The following is a 20,387-nucleotide window of genomic DNA, read 5'->3' on the forward strand; positions in this document are numbered from 1 at the left end:
GTTTTTTTACAAAATAGGATACCTCATAAGAAAACGGGTAAAACTCCCTATGAGTTATAGAGAGGCTATCAACCTAATCTTAAATATCTAAGAGTGTGGGGGTGCCTAGCTAAAGTAATGTTACCTGATCCTAAGAAAAGGAAAATAGGCTCCAAAACCTCTAATTGTATGTTCTTGGGTTATGCTGAACATAGTTTTGCCTATAGGTTTCTTGTTCTTAAAAGTGATGTGATTGAACATAATACTATTGTGGAGACAAAAAATGTTGAATTTTTTGAACATAGATTTCCTTTAAAGGTTAGTGATAGAGTTAAACAACCTATAGATAATAATAGTGATGCCATGTGTGAGGGTTTGAAAAGAAGTAAAAGATAGAGGAAGGAAACTTCCTTTGGAGATGACTTTTATATCTATCTAGTTGAAAATGATCCAACAAGTTTTTTAGAGGCTACTAGTACTCCTGATGCAAAACAGTGGGATAAGGCTATTAGGACTGAAATTGAATCAATTGAGAAAAATAATACTTGGACCTTAGTAGATTTGCCAAAAGGAGAAAAACCCATTGGTTGTAAGTGGATCTTTAAGAAAAAGTATCACCCTGATGGATCCATAGATAAATATAAGGCAAGGTTAGTAGCAAAAGTTTTTACTCAGAAACCCAACATAGATTATTTTGATACCTTTGCCCCTGTGACTAGGATTTCCTCTATTCGAGTTTTGTTAGCTCTAGCGACTACTCATAAGCTAGTGATACATCAGATGGATGTTAAGACTGCTTTTCTGAATGGTGAATTAGAGGAGGAAATTTATATGACTCAACCTGAAGGGTGTGTTGTCCCTGGTCAAGAAAATAAGGTATGCAAACTTTTAAAATCTTTGTATGGGTTAAAACAAGCACCAAAACAGTGGCATGAAAAACTAGATAATGTGTTACTTTGTGATGGGTTTTCACCTAATGATGTTGATAAATGTGTGTACTTTAAATCTAAAAATGGTGAATGTGTCATTATATGTTTGTATGTGGATGACATGTTAATTTTTGGTACATGCATTGATATAGTCTCTAGAACTAAATTGTTTCTAGGATCTAAGTTTGAAATGAAAGACATGGGTGAAGCCAATGTGATTTTAGGTGTTAGAATCGTAAAGAAGGAAGATAGTATATTACTATCCCTGGAACAATACATTGAGAAACTTCTTAGGAAGTTTGGATATTATGACTTTAAACCAGTGAGTACCCTTTATGATGCTAACTCTAAATTAATGAAAAATAGAGGATAATATGTTTCTCAACCTCAGTATGCCCAGATAATTGGGAGCTTATTGCACTTAATGAGCTTTTCAAGACCTAATATTGCTTATGTAGTAGGTAGACTGAGTAGATACACTCAATTTCCTAATCAAGAGTATTGGGATGAACTTGGAAGGCTTATGAGATACTTAAGAGGTTCGATGGATTATGCCATTGAATATAGTGGATTTCCTGTTGTACTAAAAGGGTACAATGATGCTAACTGGATCTCTGATTCAGATGAGACAAAATTCACTAGTAGTTATGTATTCACACTTGGGGGTGGTGCGATTACATGGAGATCAGCTAGGAAAACAATTATTGCAAGATCAACAATGGAATCTGAGTTTGTTGCTCTCGAAATGGCTGATAGTGAGGCTGAGTGGTTGAAAAACTTTTTAGCAAACATTCCTCTAGGAATGAAACCAACCCCATTTGTATCTATACATTGTGATTGCGAATCGGCAATAACTATAGCTAAAAACAAAAACTATAATGGAAAGAATAGACATATACAATTGAGACATAATCTAGTTAAACAGTTGCTAAAGAGTGGAACTATTTCCATTGATTATGTGAAGTCAGAACAGAATCTAGTAGATCCCCTGACAAAACCCCTAGGAAGAAATATGATTTTAGAAACATCGAGGGGAATGGGACTTAAGCCACTTGCAAACAAACAAGTAATGGTAACCCAACCTTTGTGATTGGAGATCCCATGAATAAGGTTCATATGGGTAAAACAAGTCACTTGTTAGTTTTGATAACACTAAATTTATTTTAAATCAATTATGTCCATTCCTATGGTATGCGTGAAAGTGCTAAAGGCTGCATTATTGAGAGGTTAAACTTTGTAAAATTAAAATGCTATGTGGTGTAAGAATTTTAGTTTAAACAAAGTTTTAGTGATTTTCATGTCCCTTACGAGTGGTGTATGATTTGCAGCATACACTTGATGAAATTACCTATATGAGTGTCAAGTGGGGCCTCTTGTATGAGATCTTGGCATGATCTCTAGAGCACTCATGAATACCGGGCACGCGCATGGCCTAGTAAGTGCAACACATCATTAACAACAAGGATTGTCGGGGTGTATTGTGATTGATAAACCACTAACACACATCAAGTGTATTTGGTTCATATAGCTTGCTATACCAACTACACTGTTTGTTAAGTTTATCTGTCTAGGACTGGTTCATATAGCTTGCTATACCAGCTACGACGCATTACATCTTATATGAGACCCAATTTTTTTTTCTCTTCTTTCTTTTTCCTTATCTTTTGCAATATGTGGGGGATTGTTATAATACTAGTGGTTATTGCAAAAGTTTTGAACGTTGCCTCCAACATTTAATTTTTCCACTGCAGTAGTTTTGCTTGTGGTGCAAAGATTCTTCAGTTTTGATTCCATAATTCTTGCAATGATTATGATTCATGGCTACCCATATACGTTGCAAATCTGCTTTTGAACGTTAGGTGAGGAATATGGGATTTCAGCCCATTCCATTCACTCCTTAACACCTATAAATAAGTGGCTTTGGTGCTCTCCAAAACACACTATCTCTCATTCTTCTCCTTTATTCTTCAAGCTCTCTTCTCTCTCATATTTATTTCTTCTACTATCTGGGTTAAATACTCTTTAAAGAGTACTTTCTTGCTAGTTTTGAGATCCTCGGAAGATCCGAGAAGTTCTTGTTGTATCCTGGGGGGCTTGCGCAACACACCGCGAATAAGTCCTTAAGAGTAGTGATTTTACACGCCTCAAGAAGTACCATTTTGCTTGTGATTTGTCAGTTAGTTACAACAATTCTTTCCTTCCACCTTTCATATTCACCTTTTATTCTTTCTTCTTCACCCAATTTTCAAAAAGAAAACTCAATTATGCTCAGATTTATCTCGTGGTCATAACTCTCATTCTACTAATCCAAAATTAGTTATTCTTAATCCTAAACTAAAGTTCAGAACGTGAACTTTCACATCATTTTGAAATCACCTCAATTGGAGTTTTATACCACGAGATATCGACGATTCTAAATTACTATCCAAACTGAAATTTCAGTCACTTTCATGTTTACCTTTTCACTAATTTTCCAAGTTTCCTACAAGGTTCTAACCCTAAAGATCCTAAGTCAACCCTTGTGCAAATGGGGTTCACATCATTTGTGCACTGAAGTTGTGTTCTCAGTGTTTTTCTTCTTCTATTCCTTGTTGTTAGCCTCTATCTTCCTTCTTAGCTTAGTGTTCTCTTGCCTTAAAGCATCCATCTCTTTAACACTTTTCTTCTTGAACTCTACAAACTTTTGTTGCCTTTTCATCTATACTTAGTGGCTATGTAAGTTGAGGAAGGTTCTAGTCCTACTACCTTTGCTCCAACCATCTTTCTCTTACTAGACACCATATAACGTTTTTGTTCACAAAATATATGTTGGCCCCAACGGTGGGCACAAAAACTGTTCTTGTTTGTAGAACCAACTATACTCTGTAAAGATATTCACTAGTCATAATCATTACGTACTCTAATCTCCAAACTTTCACAAGTCAGTAACTCCTTAAATATTGTCCTTTCCAAGCCATAACGAGATTGTGCCTTCAGAAAACACTCTAACGTTCAAGTCAGCCAAGTGTAAATACTATACGTGATTAATTTACCTTGCATTATACTATTTATACTACAATTATAAAATTTTACCTAGATGGACGATTTGGTCCATGTGATCTATCTTGATTAATTTTACTAATTTGCTTTAGCTTAATTATGCCCCAACATTCATTAATGATATTATGAATATGATCTTGTCCGGACAGAAATGGTTTGGTCCTAACCGTCTATTAGTGAGTACATCCCAACCTAGATTATGGAGATGTATTTGTACGGTATACTCAGTAATAAATATTATTTACCTGCATTTCGTAAAGTTAGGTTTTTTATTTTGCTTTTCTTTGCCATGAATTTGGTGTGGTGTTTCATAACTAGTATTCTTTTAGTGCTTATATATATGTGAGAAACGAAACCTGCATCCCTATTTCATCTCAATAATAGTAAAATAATTAAAAACATCTATGCATGTAAATTTACGTATGATAAAACTGTGTAGCTTATTAAATAATAAGAGAAGTCAATGGAAGATACTTGTGAATGGTGTTGTGACACATATCAAGTGTTGTTTTGTACACGGGTGGCTGCTGGGTACCCAAGCAAACCAAAAGGTAAAGGGAAAAGGATGTGATGGTGGGACCCTCCATGCACTTTCTCGTGCAAATCCTGCTCACTTGCTCTGTAAACTCTTTATCTCTATCTCCCTAATTGCATGCAAACAAATTCATTTATCAAATGCTTCATTATTCAAGTCACATGACTTCTCTCTTACCCAGCTCCACCAATATCAAGTTAATATCTATATAATAATGGCAGCGATAACAGTTCAAACAGGAGGAGATTATAACATCTCAACATTAAACAATAATTTAAATGTTGTAAATGTTAACTCAAACTTTTCAACAACTATATTTTAATAAACATCCCATTTAAATATAATTTGACGTATCCTAATCTCGTCACCTAATCATCATTAGCTACTCTTTCAACAGTAAATATTTTAGACATGTGAATAATCCATGAATATTAAAATTACTTTCTTCCTGTAAGCAGATTATGTGAAGTGTTAACGATGATATTTTATATGTTTAAATCTAAGAATATTTTTATTTTATTTACGTTTCTTAGTTTCATGTGTGGCATTATCATTTATGTAGACGTGTCCATCGAGACTCTTCCAAGAGCTTCTTTTGATTGTAAAAATAAGGAAAAATTTGGAATTAATGAACAGTGGTGGAGGGTGTAATCTAGAGTGCCAATAAGGATAGAAAAGCTTTTTACTTTTTAACACTTGCACCAATTCGCTCCAAACCCAATCTATCTCCTCATCTCTTCCAAAAACGAAATCCAGATAACAATAGAATCCACCGCGGGGGCCAATAAGAAGGCTCCACGTGTCAACGGGAAACACGTCACATCATCCCTTCATTCGTCCCTGTCCCACCTATGGAAAAAGTCCTTACCTTTTCGCTCACTTTTTCTTGCCTTCCCAAGAGTGAGAAACCGAAACTCCAACGGAGAAAGAGAGAGCGTTGAGTGAGTGTTTGTGTTTTGGTGTGTGCGCATTCATTCAGTGATGTGCAACAAGAACAGTCCTTCTTCTCCAGACATTCAAACAACCTCTATTATGAAGAGGACACGGAAACCCACGAAGCGTTATCACTCATCTTCCTCCTCCTCTTCGTCTTCTTCGTCGCTTAAGCCGCACCGCCGCGGGAACCGGACCAAGACGCGGAGGCCCAAGTTCCTTAGCCTGCGTCTTCAGCTATCGGAGCCCAAGAACATGGACTCCCAGCCCAAGCCCAAGGCCCTGCAGCAGCCGCAGCTCAACCTCTTCCCTCTGCATCCGGAGCACCATGACATGCAGGAGGAGCAGAACGTGGCTCTGCTCTTCAGCGCGGAGGGCGGGGCAACGCTGACGGGGCTACTAGAGGAGGATTCGATGTCGCCGTCCTCGGCAACTACAGAGGGATCGCTGTCGGCGCTGACGTGTCCGGCGGAGGACGCGGGGAATTGGCTGGTGAGGAAGGCGATGCGGCGGAGGGAGAGCGAGGAGGGGAGCGAGGAACGGTGGGTGTGCTATTCGGAGGTGGTGGAGGAGAAGAAGGAGACGATGGAGGAAGTGACGAGTTATTGCATGATGGGGACAACGACAACGACAACGTCGTTTGGATTGTTGTCCTTGAAGCTGGATCACCAGGGGATATTGAATGCTTGGTCTGATAAAGGTTCCCTATACGTCGCGGGGGAGGGAGGCCCACACACTGTCCCTGACTTCCTCAATGGTTTCCTCCTTCATAATGCGTTCCTTCCCCATGTAATTTTCTCTCCACTCTCAAATATTCTATGGCTTAATAATTATCTTTTGTCTATGTAAAATTCCCATTTATTGATTGATTTTTGTCTTCACTTTTAAAACCCTTACTTCTCATTTTTTTTTTCTTCTTTTTCTTTTTTAAAGACAAGTGGTATCAACAGTTTTTCAGAATCATGACATAGATTTGAAAGAACTTTTTATTCAAATCTAAAAGGCGTATATATATATTTTTTATTTATTAATGTGTTCTGATTTGATTTTAAGTATTTTATTTTTCAATTTCTTATTAGACATTGAACATCTTAGATGCGGAAGACATGGGTTTCGAGTTGGGACTCTTATTAGATGGATGCCATTGGTGATATTTTTTACTTTCTTTAGAATTAATTTGTGCTTTGCAATTTCATTAAACTTAAATTTGGGTGAATTCATTCAAATTTAAGACTCTTGTGTACAAAAAAATGTTGGACTCCTGCAAATTTGGGCAGTTGATAGTTAACGGAACAAAAGGCGGAAGTTTCAATTTTTGGGATTCAAAAAAACTATGAGCCCCATTTTTAGTTTATGTTAATGTTTTATCAAAAGTTGGAAAATGGGTAATGTTAGGTTAGATCGGGAGATATAGAGAAATAATGTTAGAAATATAATACATATGTAGCGCTGTTTATAGTTTGAGACATCATTGACTGAAATAAAAATAAAAAAAAGAGGCTTCTTTATGTATGTGACTGATTTGTTTGTAAGATGTGGTGGCCGAGTCTGAAGAGTTAGCTTCTTTATTTATTTGATTGTTAGATTGTGCCTTAGTTAAATTCTGTAGTGATCGAGGAATCGATTTGTATTGGTACCTTTTTTGGGTAAAGTTTTTGGTAAAGGGGTGTAAACTAGGCACTAGAGAAATTGTTGTAGTAATTAAATTGATGAGTTGGTTTTTGAACAGGTTGCATGGGATGGTTGGGGGAATGGTGTGGTTGGGAACACATGGAATGTAACTGAAGATTGTGGGGCTATGAAGACGAATGTGAAGGAAGAAAATGGTTGGAAGTTGGGGCAGAGAGAGGCAAGTGTTCAAAGATATAAGGAGAAGAGACAAAGCAGACTCTTCGCTAAGAAAATCCGTTATGAGGTTCGCAAACTCAATGCTGAAAAACGACCCAGGATGAAGGTACTATTCCCTTCTCTCATTTTTACTGTTGATTGTTTCTGTTCAATTGCGATGCCACTTCATGATGCACGCAATGTAAGAAACTTGTTAATCCTAAACTCTTGTAAAATGGATTTCTTTTGGGTACATTTTGCAGGGACGATTTGTGAAGAGGGAATGAGAAGTGCGGAAGGTTTGGGACGGTTGGTAATAAGAGTGTTGTGATATTACAGCGTTGGAAGAATTTTTCATGTCTGGGATGGTTCCTTGGTGAAAATGTTGTAGATAAGTTTATGCAATGTAAAATCCCAGTGGTACAAATATGAAAATGTATATTCAACTTGGGTACTGGCGCAACATGTAAGGGACAGTTTCTAGACCTTTGATTGAAGGAGTTTGAGAAAGTGTTACGATGTGTTTGATATCAATCTAAGGCTTTAGAAACAGTCAAGCATGTTGTACAAGTACAACAACAAAAAGTGTATAGCTTGCTCTCAAGACTCCAACGTAGTCACACAAAATTAAATATTTGGAACATCAGACTAAAATACTGTGGTACTGGAAACTGAACCATAGTCACACCAAGGGTAGGCTCTAGGTGAAAGTATATGATGTGTGATTCAACCCTTATATTTTGACATTTAATCAAATAAAATAATCAACATTAATGAGTATCTCTTTTTGAGGGTTTTGTATTACTTTCCGAGATATTAGAAGACCTATTTAAAATATTTTAAAATATTTTCAAGATATTTTTAAATAATGTCCGTAATATATTAATTGATTATTATATTTTATTACATCTGCAAGAAATTTAGAGATAATATCTTATAATATAATAATTCAATATCTAATATATTCAGGATATAAATAGTATTTCGTGATAGAGTAATGGATTATGTTCATAACATAACTTCTTTAATATACAAATACATTTTTATTCATGAGAATAAAAACTTGTAAATATAAGGAGTAAACACTCGATTCATATATTTAGTATATACTCAATATTTCTCATTTTTCCTATACCATGAGTGTTAATCATGGATGAGAATGATGTTACTTTTTTTTTTTCTTTTGGTTTTAAAAAAAAAATTTCTGAACAAAATTTTAGTGAGGCATATTCTATAAATAGAATTTCCTCTATCAAATAATATTGTTACCCTTAGTCGTTTTATTGTCTTATATGTTATTTTATTCAAAATCTTTAAAATTGTTGTATGAATGTTAACTCTAGGAATAGAAAAAAAAAGAGCAATTGAACAATACTGAATAATAATATATAAAGTGATTTGGTTCGAGATTGTTTGAAAACAAACACTAAGAACACATCACTTAGACATTATAGATAATATAAATGATAAAAAAGATACCATACATTTATTAAAAAAATAATGCAAATGATAAAAGTGGAATAATTGTTACTTCTTAGCCCTTTAGCACATGGGAAATGAAAATACTCAGACTGTTCCTATTCGCTAAAGGTCATTACAAATTTGAATGGCGGTGATCAATTATTTTAGCAACTATCATTGCATAATAAATGCGATAGTTCTTTTGGAAGAATGTCATATGCAAACATTGCAAGCATGATTTACCCTATTCTATTGTCATTGGTAATGGTCGACAATTTATTAACAAAGGTTTAAAACAATTTTTCGAGCATCTTGGACAAAATATCAAGTCTCTTCGATAGAGCATCCACAAACCAACGGTCAAACTGAAGTAGCAAACAATGTTGTATTAAATTAGTTGAAGAAAAAATTTGACCAAGCCAAAGGCCTCTAGACTATTGCGATTCCAAGTATACTATCAAAATATCATTCCACTCCCCAATCATCGACAAAAGAAACACCTTCCCAACTCGTATATGGAGTAGATGCTATGATTCTTGTTAAGCTTGGAAAAGCCTCTAACAAAACAAAACTTTGAAGTTTATAATGATGAAAACGAACAAGTCGATCTAAACCTCCTAGATAAGGTATGAGAAGAAGCTTGGGCAAAGGAAGAAATTACAAAAAAGACCAAGAAACACAACATTGCAATCCATATGCCCAAGAACATGCCATTATAAAGGAGACTTAGTTTGACACGCATTTGATGAATCAAGATAACCATGGAGGCAAATTGGTCCAAATTGGGATGACCCTTATTGCATAGTGGATTCACTATAGAGTATAGCACAAGAACTTAAAAAACTCAGTGGCAAATTGTTGCAAAGAACATGGAATGACACATACTCAAAAACTGCTTCAATTAAGCTAAGATGATGACGCATAAGCTAGCTAATACGATTAAACTTAGATGGCAATTTATATGCAGACTACTTGAGCATTTACTAGTAACATATGTATTAAGCATGGATGGACACATGTTTGCTAACTACTTAAGTGTTTACCTATAACACATATTTACTAAGCTCAAATAGACATACATCCATAAACTACTTAATTGTTTACCCATAACATATATTTATTAAGCTCGAATGGGCACACATTCGCCGATTATTTAAGCCTTTGCCTATAACGCATATTTATTAAGCTCAAATGGACATACATTCCCTAGCCACTTGAGCATTTATCCTTAACACATATTTATTAAGCTTGGATGGACACACACACCCATCAACTACTCGAGCATTCATCCATAACATATTTATTAAGCTTAGATGGGCACACATTTGCTAGTTGCTTGAGCGTTTACTAATAACTCATTCACAAAGCTTTGATGGACACATCCATTAACTACTTTAGTGTTTACCCATAACACATATTTTAATTTTAGGAACCATTTAGGGGCTTAAATTTGGCCAAGTTTATGTTGAACGTGAAAAAAGATGGAAAGGGTATGAAGACGAAGGTTGGTCGAATTTGGCTAACAAAAAGGTCTTAATCTAATAATGTATCCTTTGTGTTTCCCAATTTCTACAATTTTTGTTGATCAAATTATCTTTCTTTTGATGAAATCTCCACAAATCATATCTATATAATTATGATATCTTTATGATATTATTTGTTGTTGAAGAGATTTGAAAATATGTGATAAGATTTAATCAGATTTGGGAAGATACTGAAGATATCTTCATATCTATATTGATATGATATCTTCATTTTCTTCATTTTTCACTTCTTATATGTCGTTTTTTCTTTTTCTTGCAGTGTTTGTCTTAATTTCTTACAGCTTAGTTAATCCATCAACTTAAACTTAGCTTCAAGTAATCAAAACACCTCAGAATATCTAAAGAATATTTATACAACTGAAATATTATTTTTAATTTGTTTTTATATCTCAAACTCTATATAGCTATCTTGAAATAAATTTTAAATAAAATAATATTTTAATGCACAAAAATCAAATAAGAAGCTAAGGTCAAAAGTTAATCGAGTGCTTAAATTTGCACTCATCATAAATATATTATTATGTATAAAAAAATTATGCATCTTACGATCTACTAGACAATACTCATTAGAGACATGTAGTGATAATAAAACTCTAAGCGAGATGTTGCAAATAAATTGCATTTGATAAAGTAATAATCAATTTTAGTTTATAAATAAGAAAGAAGAAAAAATGATGTTCTCACAAAATAAGAAGAGAATTAGAGAAATTTTTGTGTGCTTGATTGATCGAATAGATCTCACAAAAATAACTATTCTCATTCTTTGTTTGTCTTATCAAACAACCGGTAAAAATTAATATTTATATATTACTTTTCATTTCCTCACCTTTCTATTTTCTTCTGTTTCATTATGTGTAAAGAAAACATAGGGTAAAAGAAAAAATCTTGCTTTGGTTTTAAATTAATTCTCTTTAATGTAATATTGCTACTAATCTCTCTGCCAAGTATAGAGAGATCATCCATGTTGAGACTAAAAATTTAACGAAAACGTTATTTTGACACCACCACTTTAACTCACTTTTGACATTAGTACAAGTGTCAAACGATTAGCACTGCAGTTAATTTTTTTTTCTTTGTAAAAGTGTGTCACGTGTGGGTGGTTGGAGGAAATGTAAGAAGAGGATTTTTTTCACTGAACTGAAAAATGAACCCATGGGTTTGAGAGGGAAAAAAAAGTAAACATAAAAGTGTTGGTAATGCTTTATCAATATGCAAACACCATTTGAATGGTGTATCTCCAATCCTTGCACGGTGGCTGTCCAAGATCAACCCATTCATCTCGACAATGTACTTTGTATAACAAAAAGTACGCAGCCGAGCCTATCATACACCACAAACATAAATAATGTATAAACAAACGAATTCCCATTACTTGGTACATCAAACGCACAACAAACACCAATAGCAAATTCAACCAACCTTTTCATTAATTGCATTATTAACAGCCATGAATTCCAACACTTCAATTCACTAACTTCAAATATCACTGGCCAATGGAAATCAATTCGTATTTAGTGACACAAAATTTTAAGAACAAATAACCACATCAATTATAATAAGTTCACATATTCAATCAACACAACAACCAAATCAATAACCAAATCAACATATTCAAACATAGCCAATAACCAAATCAATAAGCAAAATCCCAAGAACTCTTAAAAAACAATGCATTTGGAGCTAAACCAAACGCACCTACACACAAACGAAACATCACACCAAACATCACTATAACACTTACAATGTACAAATATAACTTAAGTAACGAAATCAACCGTCCACTTAAAGTGCTTTGCACCCAACATTCCAAAAACATCAAACTATAACACCTTACATAAATCACAGTTCCTCAAGACCATATTTCACGATAAAAAACATGTCAAACAATCTTTGATTACAAACTTCTACATAGCTGCACTTTGAATTTTTTCAATCACTATCCCACAAATAAACCAAAATGAAAAAGAATAACATTATAAAAACATATCACACTAATGAGAACTTGATTGGAAACAGATGAACAAATTTGTGGCATTGGTGGAATCGTTGGTCGAGGTGGCCACAAAATTGTTTTAATCTTTAACCTCTGTACTCTAGGTTGGCCATTGCTAGCAAATTTGTATGCTTTCCCTTACAAAGCCCACACCTTTGAAAAACATCCATAACGGGTCAACAATGGAAGCATATACTACACACTACCAAACCACAAACAACCATGGACAAAAATAATACTCACCATACCAATGTCGTCCAACAACCACTTGCTGGAAATTATGTTACTCCACCTTCTTTTCCACCTTCTTTTCCCTGTGTATACGAAAGGCACCACTTTTACGAATTCCTCTCCACGATTCTCCTCTACAATGACGCAAACCAAAATAAAAAGCATACGGTTAACTCACTATAAAACCACAATCTCCTCCACAATAACAACGATCGGGAAATTGTTGACATATGCTTTGTCAACCAAAGACCACACCTTTACAAAGTAACTCACACAAACTAGAAATGGAAGGAAAACGATATCCACCGGCGAACTTCACTACACGCAAACGACGTTCGATTCTCCAGCGAACTTCGGTAGACGAAAACGATGAAAGTTCTCTGATGAAGGATTATCTTGTTCCTTTTTTTAAGATTATTGAATATGGTGTGAGTTGATTAAGAAAGCTAAGTGAAATCCCCACTGGACATTAAGATAGCAAGCTATCTAGATGTGAAGGTTCCTTTCACAAAGCTCAAGAGAAGAAGATGATGGATTGATTCAAAACAAAAAGGAAATGGAAAGCACATAAACCATAGAAAACCAAGAACAATTAAAGGAAGAAGAAAACATAAAATGGAAAGGAAAGAAATGGTAAAAATGTGAGAAGCACGCCACTACAAGGCTAGGCTAGAAGCCATGACAACCTTGAAGATGAGTGGATGTATGCCGCCACTTGCTATGCAAGATAAGGCTTAAAAGTATTCACTCCCAAGGGAGGAAACTCTCACAAATGGTTGAGACACAAGAGTGTTTTTACTTCAAAATGTTCAACCCTTTTACATGTCTAGGAGCACCCCTTATATAGAAGAGTTTAGGGGCCTCTAAGCAAATAAAAGATACCTAAGGATGTCTCTACAAAAACCTAACCCTAGCTTCTAGAAACTAGGTCAAATAAGGTTACAAAAATGAGAGACAAAAGAGCTAACTATGGTGTGTGCAAGGCTAATTTCGTTCTAGCATAAAAGGAGACAAAGAATGTGTCTCATATGTCTCCAAAAAGTGGCCATAGTGTGCTAAAAACAAAGGAGACCAAAGGTACATAGGTACACTTGCTTTATGCCTTTTTCTTTATGCTTTATGCCTTTGCTTTACTCTCTCCTCCACATCATTTATGCTCCCCAATCACCATGTGCCACCTAGCATTGATTTCTTACTCCTAATTAACCTATAAAGCAAATAAACATAAATTAGCATGTTGGCTTAAGTCAAGTCAACTATAGTCAACAAGTCAAACCTAGTCAAAGGTCAACAAGTCAACTAAAGTTGATTCAACTAAGTCAACTTAGGGAATCAAAAATAACAAACACAAATGAAAGGGATGAAGGATTAGTGAACTTTCTTTCTAAACATGCTTAGTCTTCTTAAGCATGTTCCTCCATCCTTGGTTGGGGTCAATCCTTCATCATCCTTCCTCTCAGAGCATTGGATTTTACACACTTTTATGTTTATTGTTTTTTGCGTCTCAAATCCATGGATTCACTTTTCAGTTCAGTGAAAAAATCCTCTTATTACATTTCCTCCAACCACCCACATGTGACACACTTTTACAAAGAAAAAAAAAATTAACTACAGTGCTAACCGTTTGACACGTGTACCGGTGTCAAAAGTGAGTTAAAGTGATGGTGTCAAAAAAATGTTTTCGAAAATTTAAAGCAGTTATTATTTATTTATTGCGGGTTAATTTCTACCTTGGGATTGTGGCGTAAAATATTCTGAACTGAGTTACAAGGAAAAACTGGAACAAAGCAAGGAAGCATACCATACCCACGGCCTTCAACACGTTTTCTACTTACCACCATGGTTAGAATACGGTTGTTTCTCTTTGTGTGAACATTGCCGCCTAATAAAGTCCAAACAAAGATGCCAAAGAGCTAAATCTAGTTCATCTACTTACCCCGATTACTTGCAGCATGGTCTTGGGGATCTTCTTATCATTGAATGTTTCGTCCACATCATTATTCCATGTATACTTTACCCATAGTACATACTTTACACCTTAAAATAGTACATACTATTGTAGGACAATTCCCTGATGTACATTACACTCATTTCAGAGACGGTGAGGTTTCTTTCATTGCCTAAAACACTAAAAAGGTTTAGATTCGACAGCTTTATGTTGTCTTGTCACTGCAGAGGTTATCACATATACTAAAGTGAAGACGAAGAGACAAAAGAAGCTTAAGCCTTTAAAGCTTCCTTCCTCGCTAGCGTCTCAAGAACTAAATTACGGGGAAAGAAAGGAAGTTGATTCCGGCGCGGTTATTCCTTTCGATGTGTTATTATATGTAGGCTTATAACATTGCACTTCAAAACGCAATACCAAAGCCTTATTATATCTTCTTCGCCTCAAAACTAGAGTTTTTCATCTGCATTTTGTTTTGCGTAGCCACAATGAATAGCATTGGCAAGTTGGGTGCTATGCAACAATTTGTAAAAGGTGGAAGAATGATGCCTGCAGCTGCAATATCTGATGACAGCGTTTTGGTGAAGAAAATAGTGACCGAGCATAACCCTGAGGGGATTGAATATGATGTCAGGCCCCTTCTTCAAATAGTTGAGGATGTTCTAATACGTTCTACCTTGAGTTCTGAAGGTGTTACAACGGTATGATGCTAATAAAATAAAAGTCGATTATCTAGCTGCCAAGCAAAGTTTTAAGGCACTGAATTCAATTATGTTTTTAGCTTTTCAATTTTTGTTCCTCGGATTCAAAAAACAGTAATCATTTCATTGTCTCGTTGTTTAGGGACTGAAATGTATTTTAGAAATTTGAGTGTTATCATATATTTAATGCTTGGTTTCAGGGTGCCCTTGCTCGTGTTGATCATGTGGAAGACAGAAGCTACCATCCTGGCCAAACAAACACGCTAGAGGCTCTATCTGCTAAGATTGATAGGATTTCCTGTGAGGTGATAGAAAAATATCTTAAACATTATTATGTGCAATCACTGAAAAATGTTAATATGGCTATCACAAGACCTGATATTCTGTTCTTAATTTGTAAAACGGACTGCAGCATACTATGGAAACCTTATTTTCCTCATGTTTGACTCATGGCTGTCATAGACAGAAGAACATAGATGCATAATTTCCATCAAGGTTTAATTTTTCAGCCTCTGAAATTTGGGGTAAACCCGTTTCAGTCCTTCAGATTGAAAAGGGTTCATTCTAATCCCCCAAATTTAGTAAAATATGGTTTTAGTCTCTAAAAATTAAATTTTAAGTACAAAATAACAGTTTTACAGAACTTGTTTTACTCCCTCAATTTAATGTCCAGGACTAAAATCTTAACTTTTAAATTTTGAGCGAGCAAAAGTAACTTCCTGTAAATTTGGGGGAACCAAAATAAAAACCACTATATTTTGAGACATTGGCATAAGGAAGTCTTTCCATCAATGGAACAACTTAAAAATATCAAAACCAACATGAAATTTCAGATTTCCTACAAGACTCTGGGTGGTGTAGATGCACACTCCACAACAGTTGGAATATTTGACATGCTTACAATCTTCAAGTGGGATGTGAAAATAGTGCTGACATTAGCTGCTTTTGCTCTAACGTATGGTGAATTTTGGCTGCTGGCCCAAATTCATGACAAGAACCAGCTAGCCAAATCAATGGCAATTCTGAAGCAACTACCTAGTATCATGGAACATGCAAACTCTCTGAAACCACGGTTTGATACCCTTAATGATCTAGTTAGAATCATAGTTGAGGTGACCAAGTGTGTCATAGAGTTCCATGATCTGCCATCTCAATATATTACGCAAGACATAACAGCCTACACCACTGCCAACAACTATATCCCAGTTGCTTCCTACTGGACCATCAGAAGTATTGTGGCTTGCGCAGCTCAGATTACTAGCCTCACTACTCTTGGCTATGAGTATGTTTTCCAATCGTTTTCATGCTTCTTAGAACATCCATGTCAGCATTTTCAATTCTCTTTATAAATTAATCCTTGTGTCTTAGATTCATACCTATGAAAGGGTTTTGTTTAATATCACAGACACATACTAATATACCAAAATCACTGTTTCAGGATATTCACATCCACTGATGCTTGGGAGCTATCTACTTTGATTTTCAAGCTCAAAAACATAATTGACCATCTCAGGCAGCTGCTAAATAGTTGCCGCGAACATATTGGTAGGCCACTTATAATTCCTTGTCTCTATGTATCCATAAATAGAACTGAGATATCAATGGGGAGTGTAAATCCATTTTGGCTTATTTCCTACTTTCAGAATTTCGTATAGGAAATAGTGAACAATTGGTTTTACTGTTTTGTAAGTAAAATTTTCTAGATAGGAAGCTAGCTTAATATCATCATTGAATGTAGGGAAAAAGATGGATGCTGAAGCTTACCATATGCTGCGAGATTTGTTTTCAAAACCCCACACTGACAACATGAAGGTTCTGAAAGCTCTGATTTATGCACAGGATGATATTCTACCTCTATATGATGGTGTTACCAAGAAAAGGGTCTGATTTTCTAACACAGTAACTACCTACAATATGCATTAGTATTATGAGAAGCTGCGTTGGTGATGCTAATCTTTGAATAATGAATGGAAACAAACAGGTTAGCCTTGAGGCATTGAGAAGGAAGAATGTGCTGCTTCTATTTTCAGGCATGGAGATCTCCACGGACGAGCTTCTGATTCTTGAACAGATCTACAACGAATCGAAGGCTCATGCACCGAGAATGGAGAGTAGATATGAGTTGGTTTGGATCCCAATTGTTGATCCAAACTCGGAATGGACAGAGGCAAAGAAAAAACAGTTTGAGAGCCTGCAAGAAAACATGTCATGGTACTCGGTGTATCATCCGTCTTTGATAGGCAAGCCAGTTATCTGGTTCATCCAGAGCGAATGGAAGTACAAGAATAAGCCAATTCTCGTGGTTTTGGATCCACAAGGGAGAGTTTCTTGCCCCAATGCTATTCACATGATGTGGATTTGGGGAAGTGCTGCCTACCCTTTCACAAGTTCAAGAGAAGAAGCTCTATGGAAGGAAGAGACCTGGAGGCTTGAATTGCTAGTAGATGGCATTGATCAAGAAATTTTGAACTGGGTAAGCACATATTCTCACAATTTTTCTCCTTTTTGCCAGTCATCGATATTAACAAATGCCAATGTCCGATTGCACAGATAAAGGATGGAAAATACATTTTCTTGTTTGGGGGCGATGATCCTGAATGGGTAAGAAGATTTGTGAAGGAAGCCCGCAGGGTTGCAATGGCTACACAAATACCCTTAGAGATGGTGTATGTTGGGAAAAGCAACAAAAGGGAGCAAGTGCAGAAAATCATCGACATAATAATTCGTGATAAACTCAACACTCAATACTGGTCAGAGCAGAGTATGATATGGTTCTTCTGGACCCGTCTTCAGAGTATGCTCTTCTCCAAGCTTCAACTGAAGCAGAGCGATGATGACGACCATGTGATGCAGGAAATCAAGAAGCTTCTCAGCTATGACAAACAGGGTGGATGGATTGTTCTGGCAAGAGGGTCTCACATTGTGGTCAATGGGCATGCCACAACCGGGTTCCAAACCCTGGTGGAGTATGATGCTGTGTGGAAAGAACATGCTGACAGGGAAGGCTTTGAACCAGCTTTTAAGAATCACTATGACAAGGTTCATTCCGTTGTTAGTCCCTGCTGCAGATTTGAGTTCTCTCATTCAATGGGGAGAATCCCAGAGAGGCTCACGTGCCCTGAGTGTCGCCGCAACATGCACGTGCTCACCACCTTCCAGTGCTGCCATGATGAAAAAATTGATGAGGACTTTTTTGTCAGCACTGTAACTCCTCCCACCAATTGATCAATCATTCTTCACTCACTATTGCTGCCTGTGTTTCTCTGAAATTTCAACCACACCCGTGTGTTTGCTACATGTGTTTCTTCTTCTTATCACAGATTAATGTAATAAAGTGTGAGGGGTGAGGTTTGTCGGAAGTTTGTCGGAAGTTTGTTGTTACTGTGCTATTGCATTAAGAGAAGAGTATGCATAAAGTAAGTACTTTGGATGATCAATAAAGTTACAATTTCATTTAACTTTTCGTAATACAATCTTCATCATGTTTTTGTTTTTAGAGAATACTGTAAATAACAAATGATTCAGACAAAAAATATTGTTAATATTTTTATAGAAATTGAGAAAAAATGTTTTCAAAATTTTCTTACTTATTTCAGCGTAGTTTTGTTTTATTTTTAAAATATTTTTATTATTACAAATAAAAATAATGAAAATGTAATTAATGTGATTGACAAGTAGAACAAACAAGAAAACCATTATCATTAGATTTAGAAATCCAATCCAAATACAAACTAAAACCTTTACTTCTTTTTGAAGAAAATCTCTATCACTAATGGTTCTACCAACATGTGTACTCTCGTTAAAAATATGGAAAATTATTTTTTAACAAACTTTTGTTGACAAATTTGTGATAACGTATATGTGACAGGACTTTAATAGATGAAACAAAGGTTTGATGTGATTTGAAAAAAGAAGAAAAAACTTTATTATGTGTTAAAAAGCAAACTTTGTCAAAGTTTGTCAAACAAAGTTGGATTATTGTGATACTTTTCCTCCAGTTGCAAGGATGACTTCTTTTTGTTTTTTTTATAGTTATGGTTGCTCTTCAGCAATGACATCTTTATCAACTAGATGTTAAAAATACGTCCCTCAATGGATATTTGCAAGAAGAGATTTATATGGAACAACCTCATGGATTTGTTGTTCAGGTGGATTCTTCTGGGTTGGTATGTCATTTTCGCAAATGCTTATATGGTCTCAAACAGTCTCCCAGTGCTTGGTTTGGAAAATTCAACAATGTTGTTTAACAGTTTGGTATGACTTGGTGTCAAGCAAATCATTCAGTCTTTTATCGTCACTCGAGTGCTAGATGTATCTACTTGACAACATATGTTGATGACATTGTTCTTATAGGTAGTAAATACCATAACATTTCCCAAATGAAACAATATCTTTTTAATGAGTTTCAAACCAAACATCTTGGAAAACTTAGATACTTCTTGGGTATTGAGGTGACACAATCCAAAGATGGTATTATTATATCTCAAAGGAAATATGTGCTAGATATTTTAGAGGAAATTGGGTTGATGAATTCAAAATCTGTTGACATACCCATGGATCATAATACTAAACTTCTACCATCAGGAGGAGCCTATGTCAGATCCCGAGTGATAACGCTGTCGTTGACGCGATCAAATTAATATTACTAAACTATAGCAACGTTAGTATTGTTAAGATAGTAGCCAACAAAATAGAAAGGGTAAAGTCAACCCTAAGTCGTCTCCCAACGAACACGAAATTGATTTCTAACAAATTAGTTCTTATAAAAACTATACAAAAGGGGTTAGTCAAATAAAATAAGAAACAAAGAAATAAAATTGGTGAAAGATGAAAAGTTGTAAAAACAATGATAAAGAAAATAGATTAGTTCTACTGCTTTTTCAAAATAAGATTCATAATCAATTATCTAAAGATTATTGCTCAATTAATTATTGTTGTACATTTGCAAATTAATCAATGTAAATTGTCAATTAATTTATTATCGTTCTCACAATTAACCAAAGTATATTCTCAATTAAAAGTAAAAACTTTGTAGATTAGTCATAGTAAATTTAACCAAAGTACATTCTCAATTAAATATTACTATGCATAATCATTTTGTTACCTCTAAAATCAAGCAAAAAACTAATTAACCAAAGTACATTCTTGATTAATTTTAGTTAAATTTTTCACCTCTAATCAAAGTACATTCTCAATCATTGGCAAAAACTCGTTCAATCACATGAAAGTTTCTAAATTTAATCAAAGTACATTCTCAATTAAAATTAAAA

At 35.2% G+C, this 20,387-nt stretch overlaps 2 protein-coding genes across 2 annotated transcripts; both read left to right on the plus strand.

Moving 5' to 3' along the window:
• The first annotated feature begins 5,366 nt into the window (after positions 1-5,366).
• On the plus strand, positions 5,367-7,896 carry LOC114176822 (CCT motif family protein). Its single transcript, XM_028062002.2, has 3 exons — positions 5,367-6,204; positions 7,145-7,369; positions 7,506-7,896. The coding sequence occupies exons 1-3, from the start codon at positions 5,464-5,466 to the stop codon at positions 7,527-7,529; spliced, it is 990 nt and encodes a 329-aa protein (XP_027917803.1). The 5' UTR covers positions 5,367-5,463; the 3' UTR covers positions 7,530-7,896.
• A 6,907-nt stretch (positions 7,897-14,803) lies between these two features.
• LOC114178611 (protein SIEVE ELEMENT OCCLUSION B-like) lies at positions 14,804-18,575 on the plus strand. Its single transcript, XM_028064996.2, has 7 exons — positions 14,804-15,117; positions 15,318-15,422; positions 15,951-16,399; positions 16,556-16,662; positions 16,856-16,998; positions 17,099-17,590; positions 17,668-18,575. Exons 1-7 carry the CDS (start codon positions 14,905-14,907, stop codon positions 18,340-18,342), a joined length of 2,184 nt encoding a protein of 727 aa, XP_027920797.1. The 5' UTR covers positions 14,804-14,904; the 3' UTR covers positions 18,343-18,575.
• The last annotated feature ends 1,812 nt before the right edge of the window (positions 18,576-20,387 follow it).

This window comes from Vigna unguiculata, chromosome 1 (assembly GCF_037176805.1).
Source record: "Vigna unguiculata cultivar grain cowpea cultivar isolate G323 ecotype 2 chromosome 1, ASM3717680v1, whole genome shotgun sequence".
Classification (NCBI taxonomy): domain Eukaryota; kingdom Viridiplantae; phylum Streptophyta; class Magnoliopsida; order Fabales; family Fabaceae; genus Vigna; species Vigna unguiculata.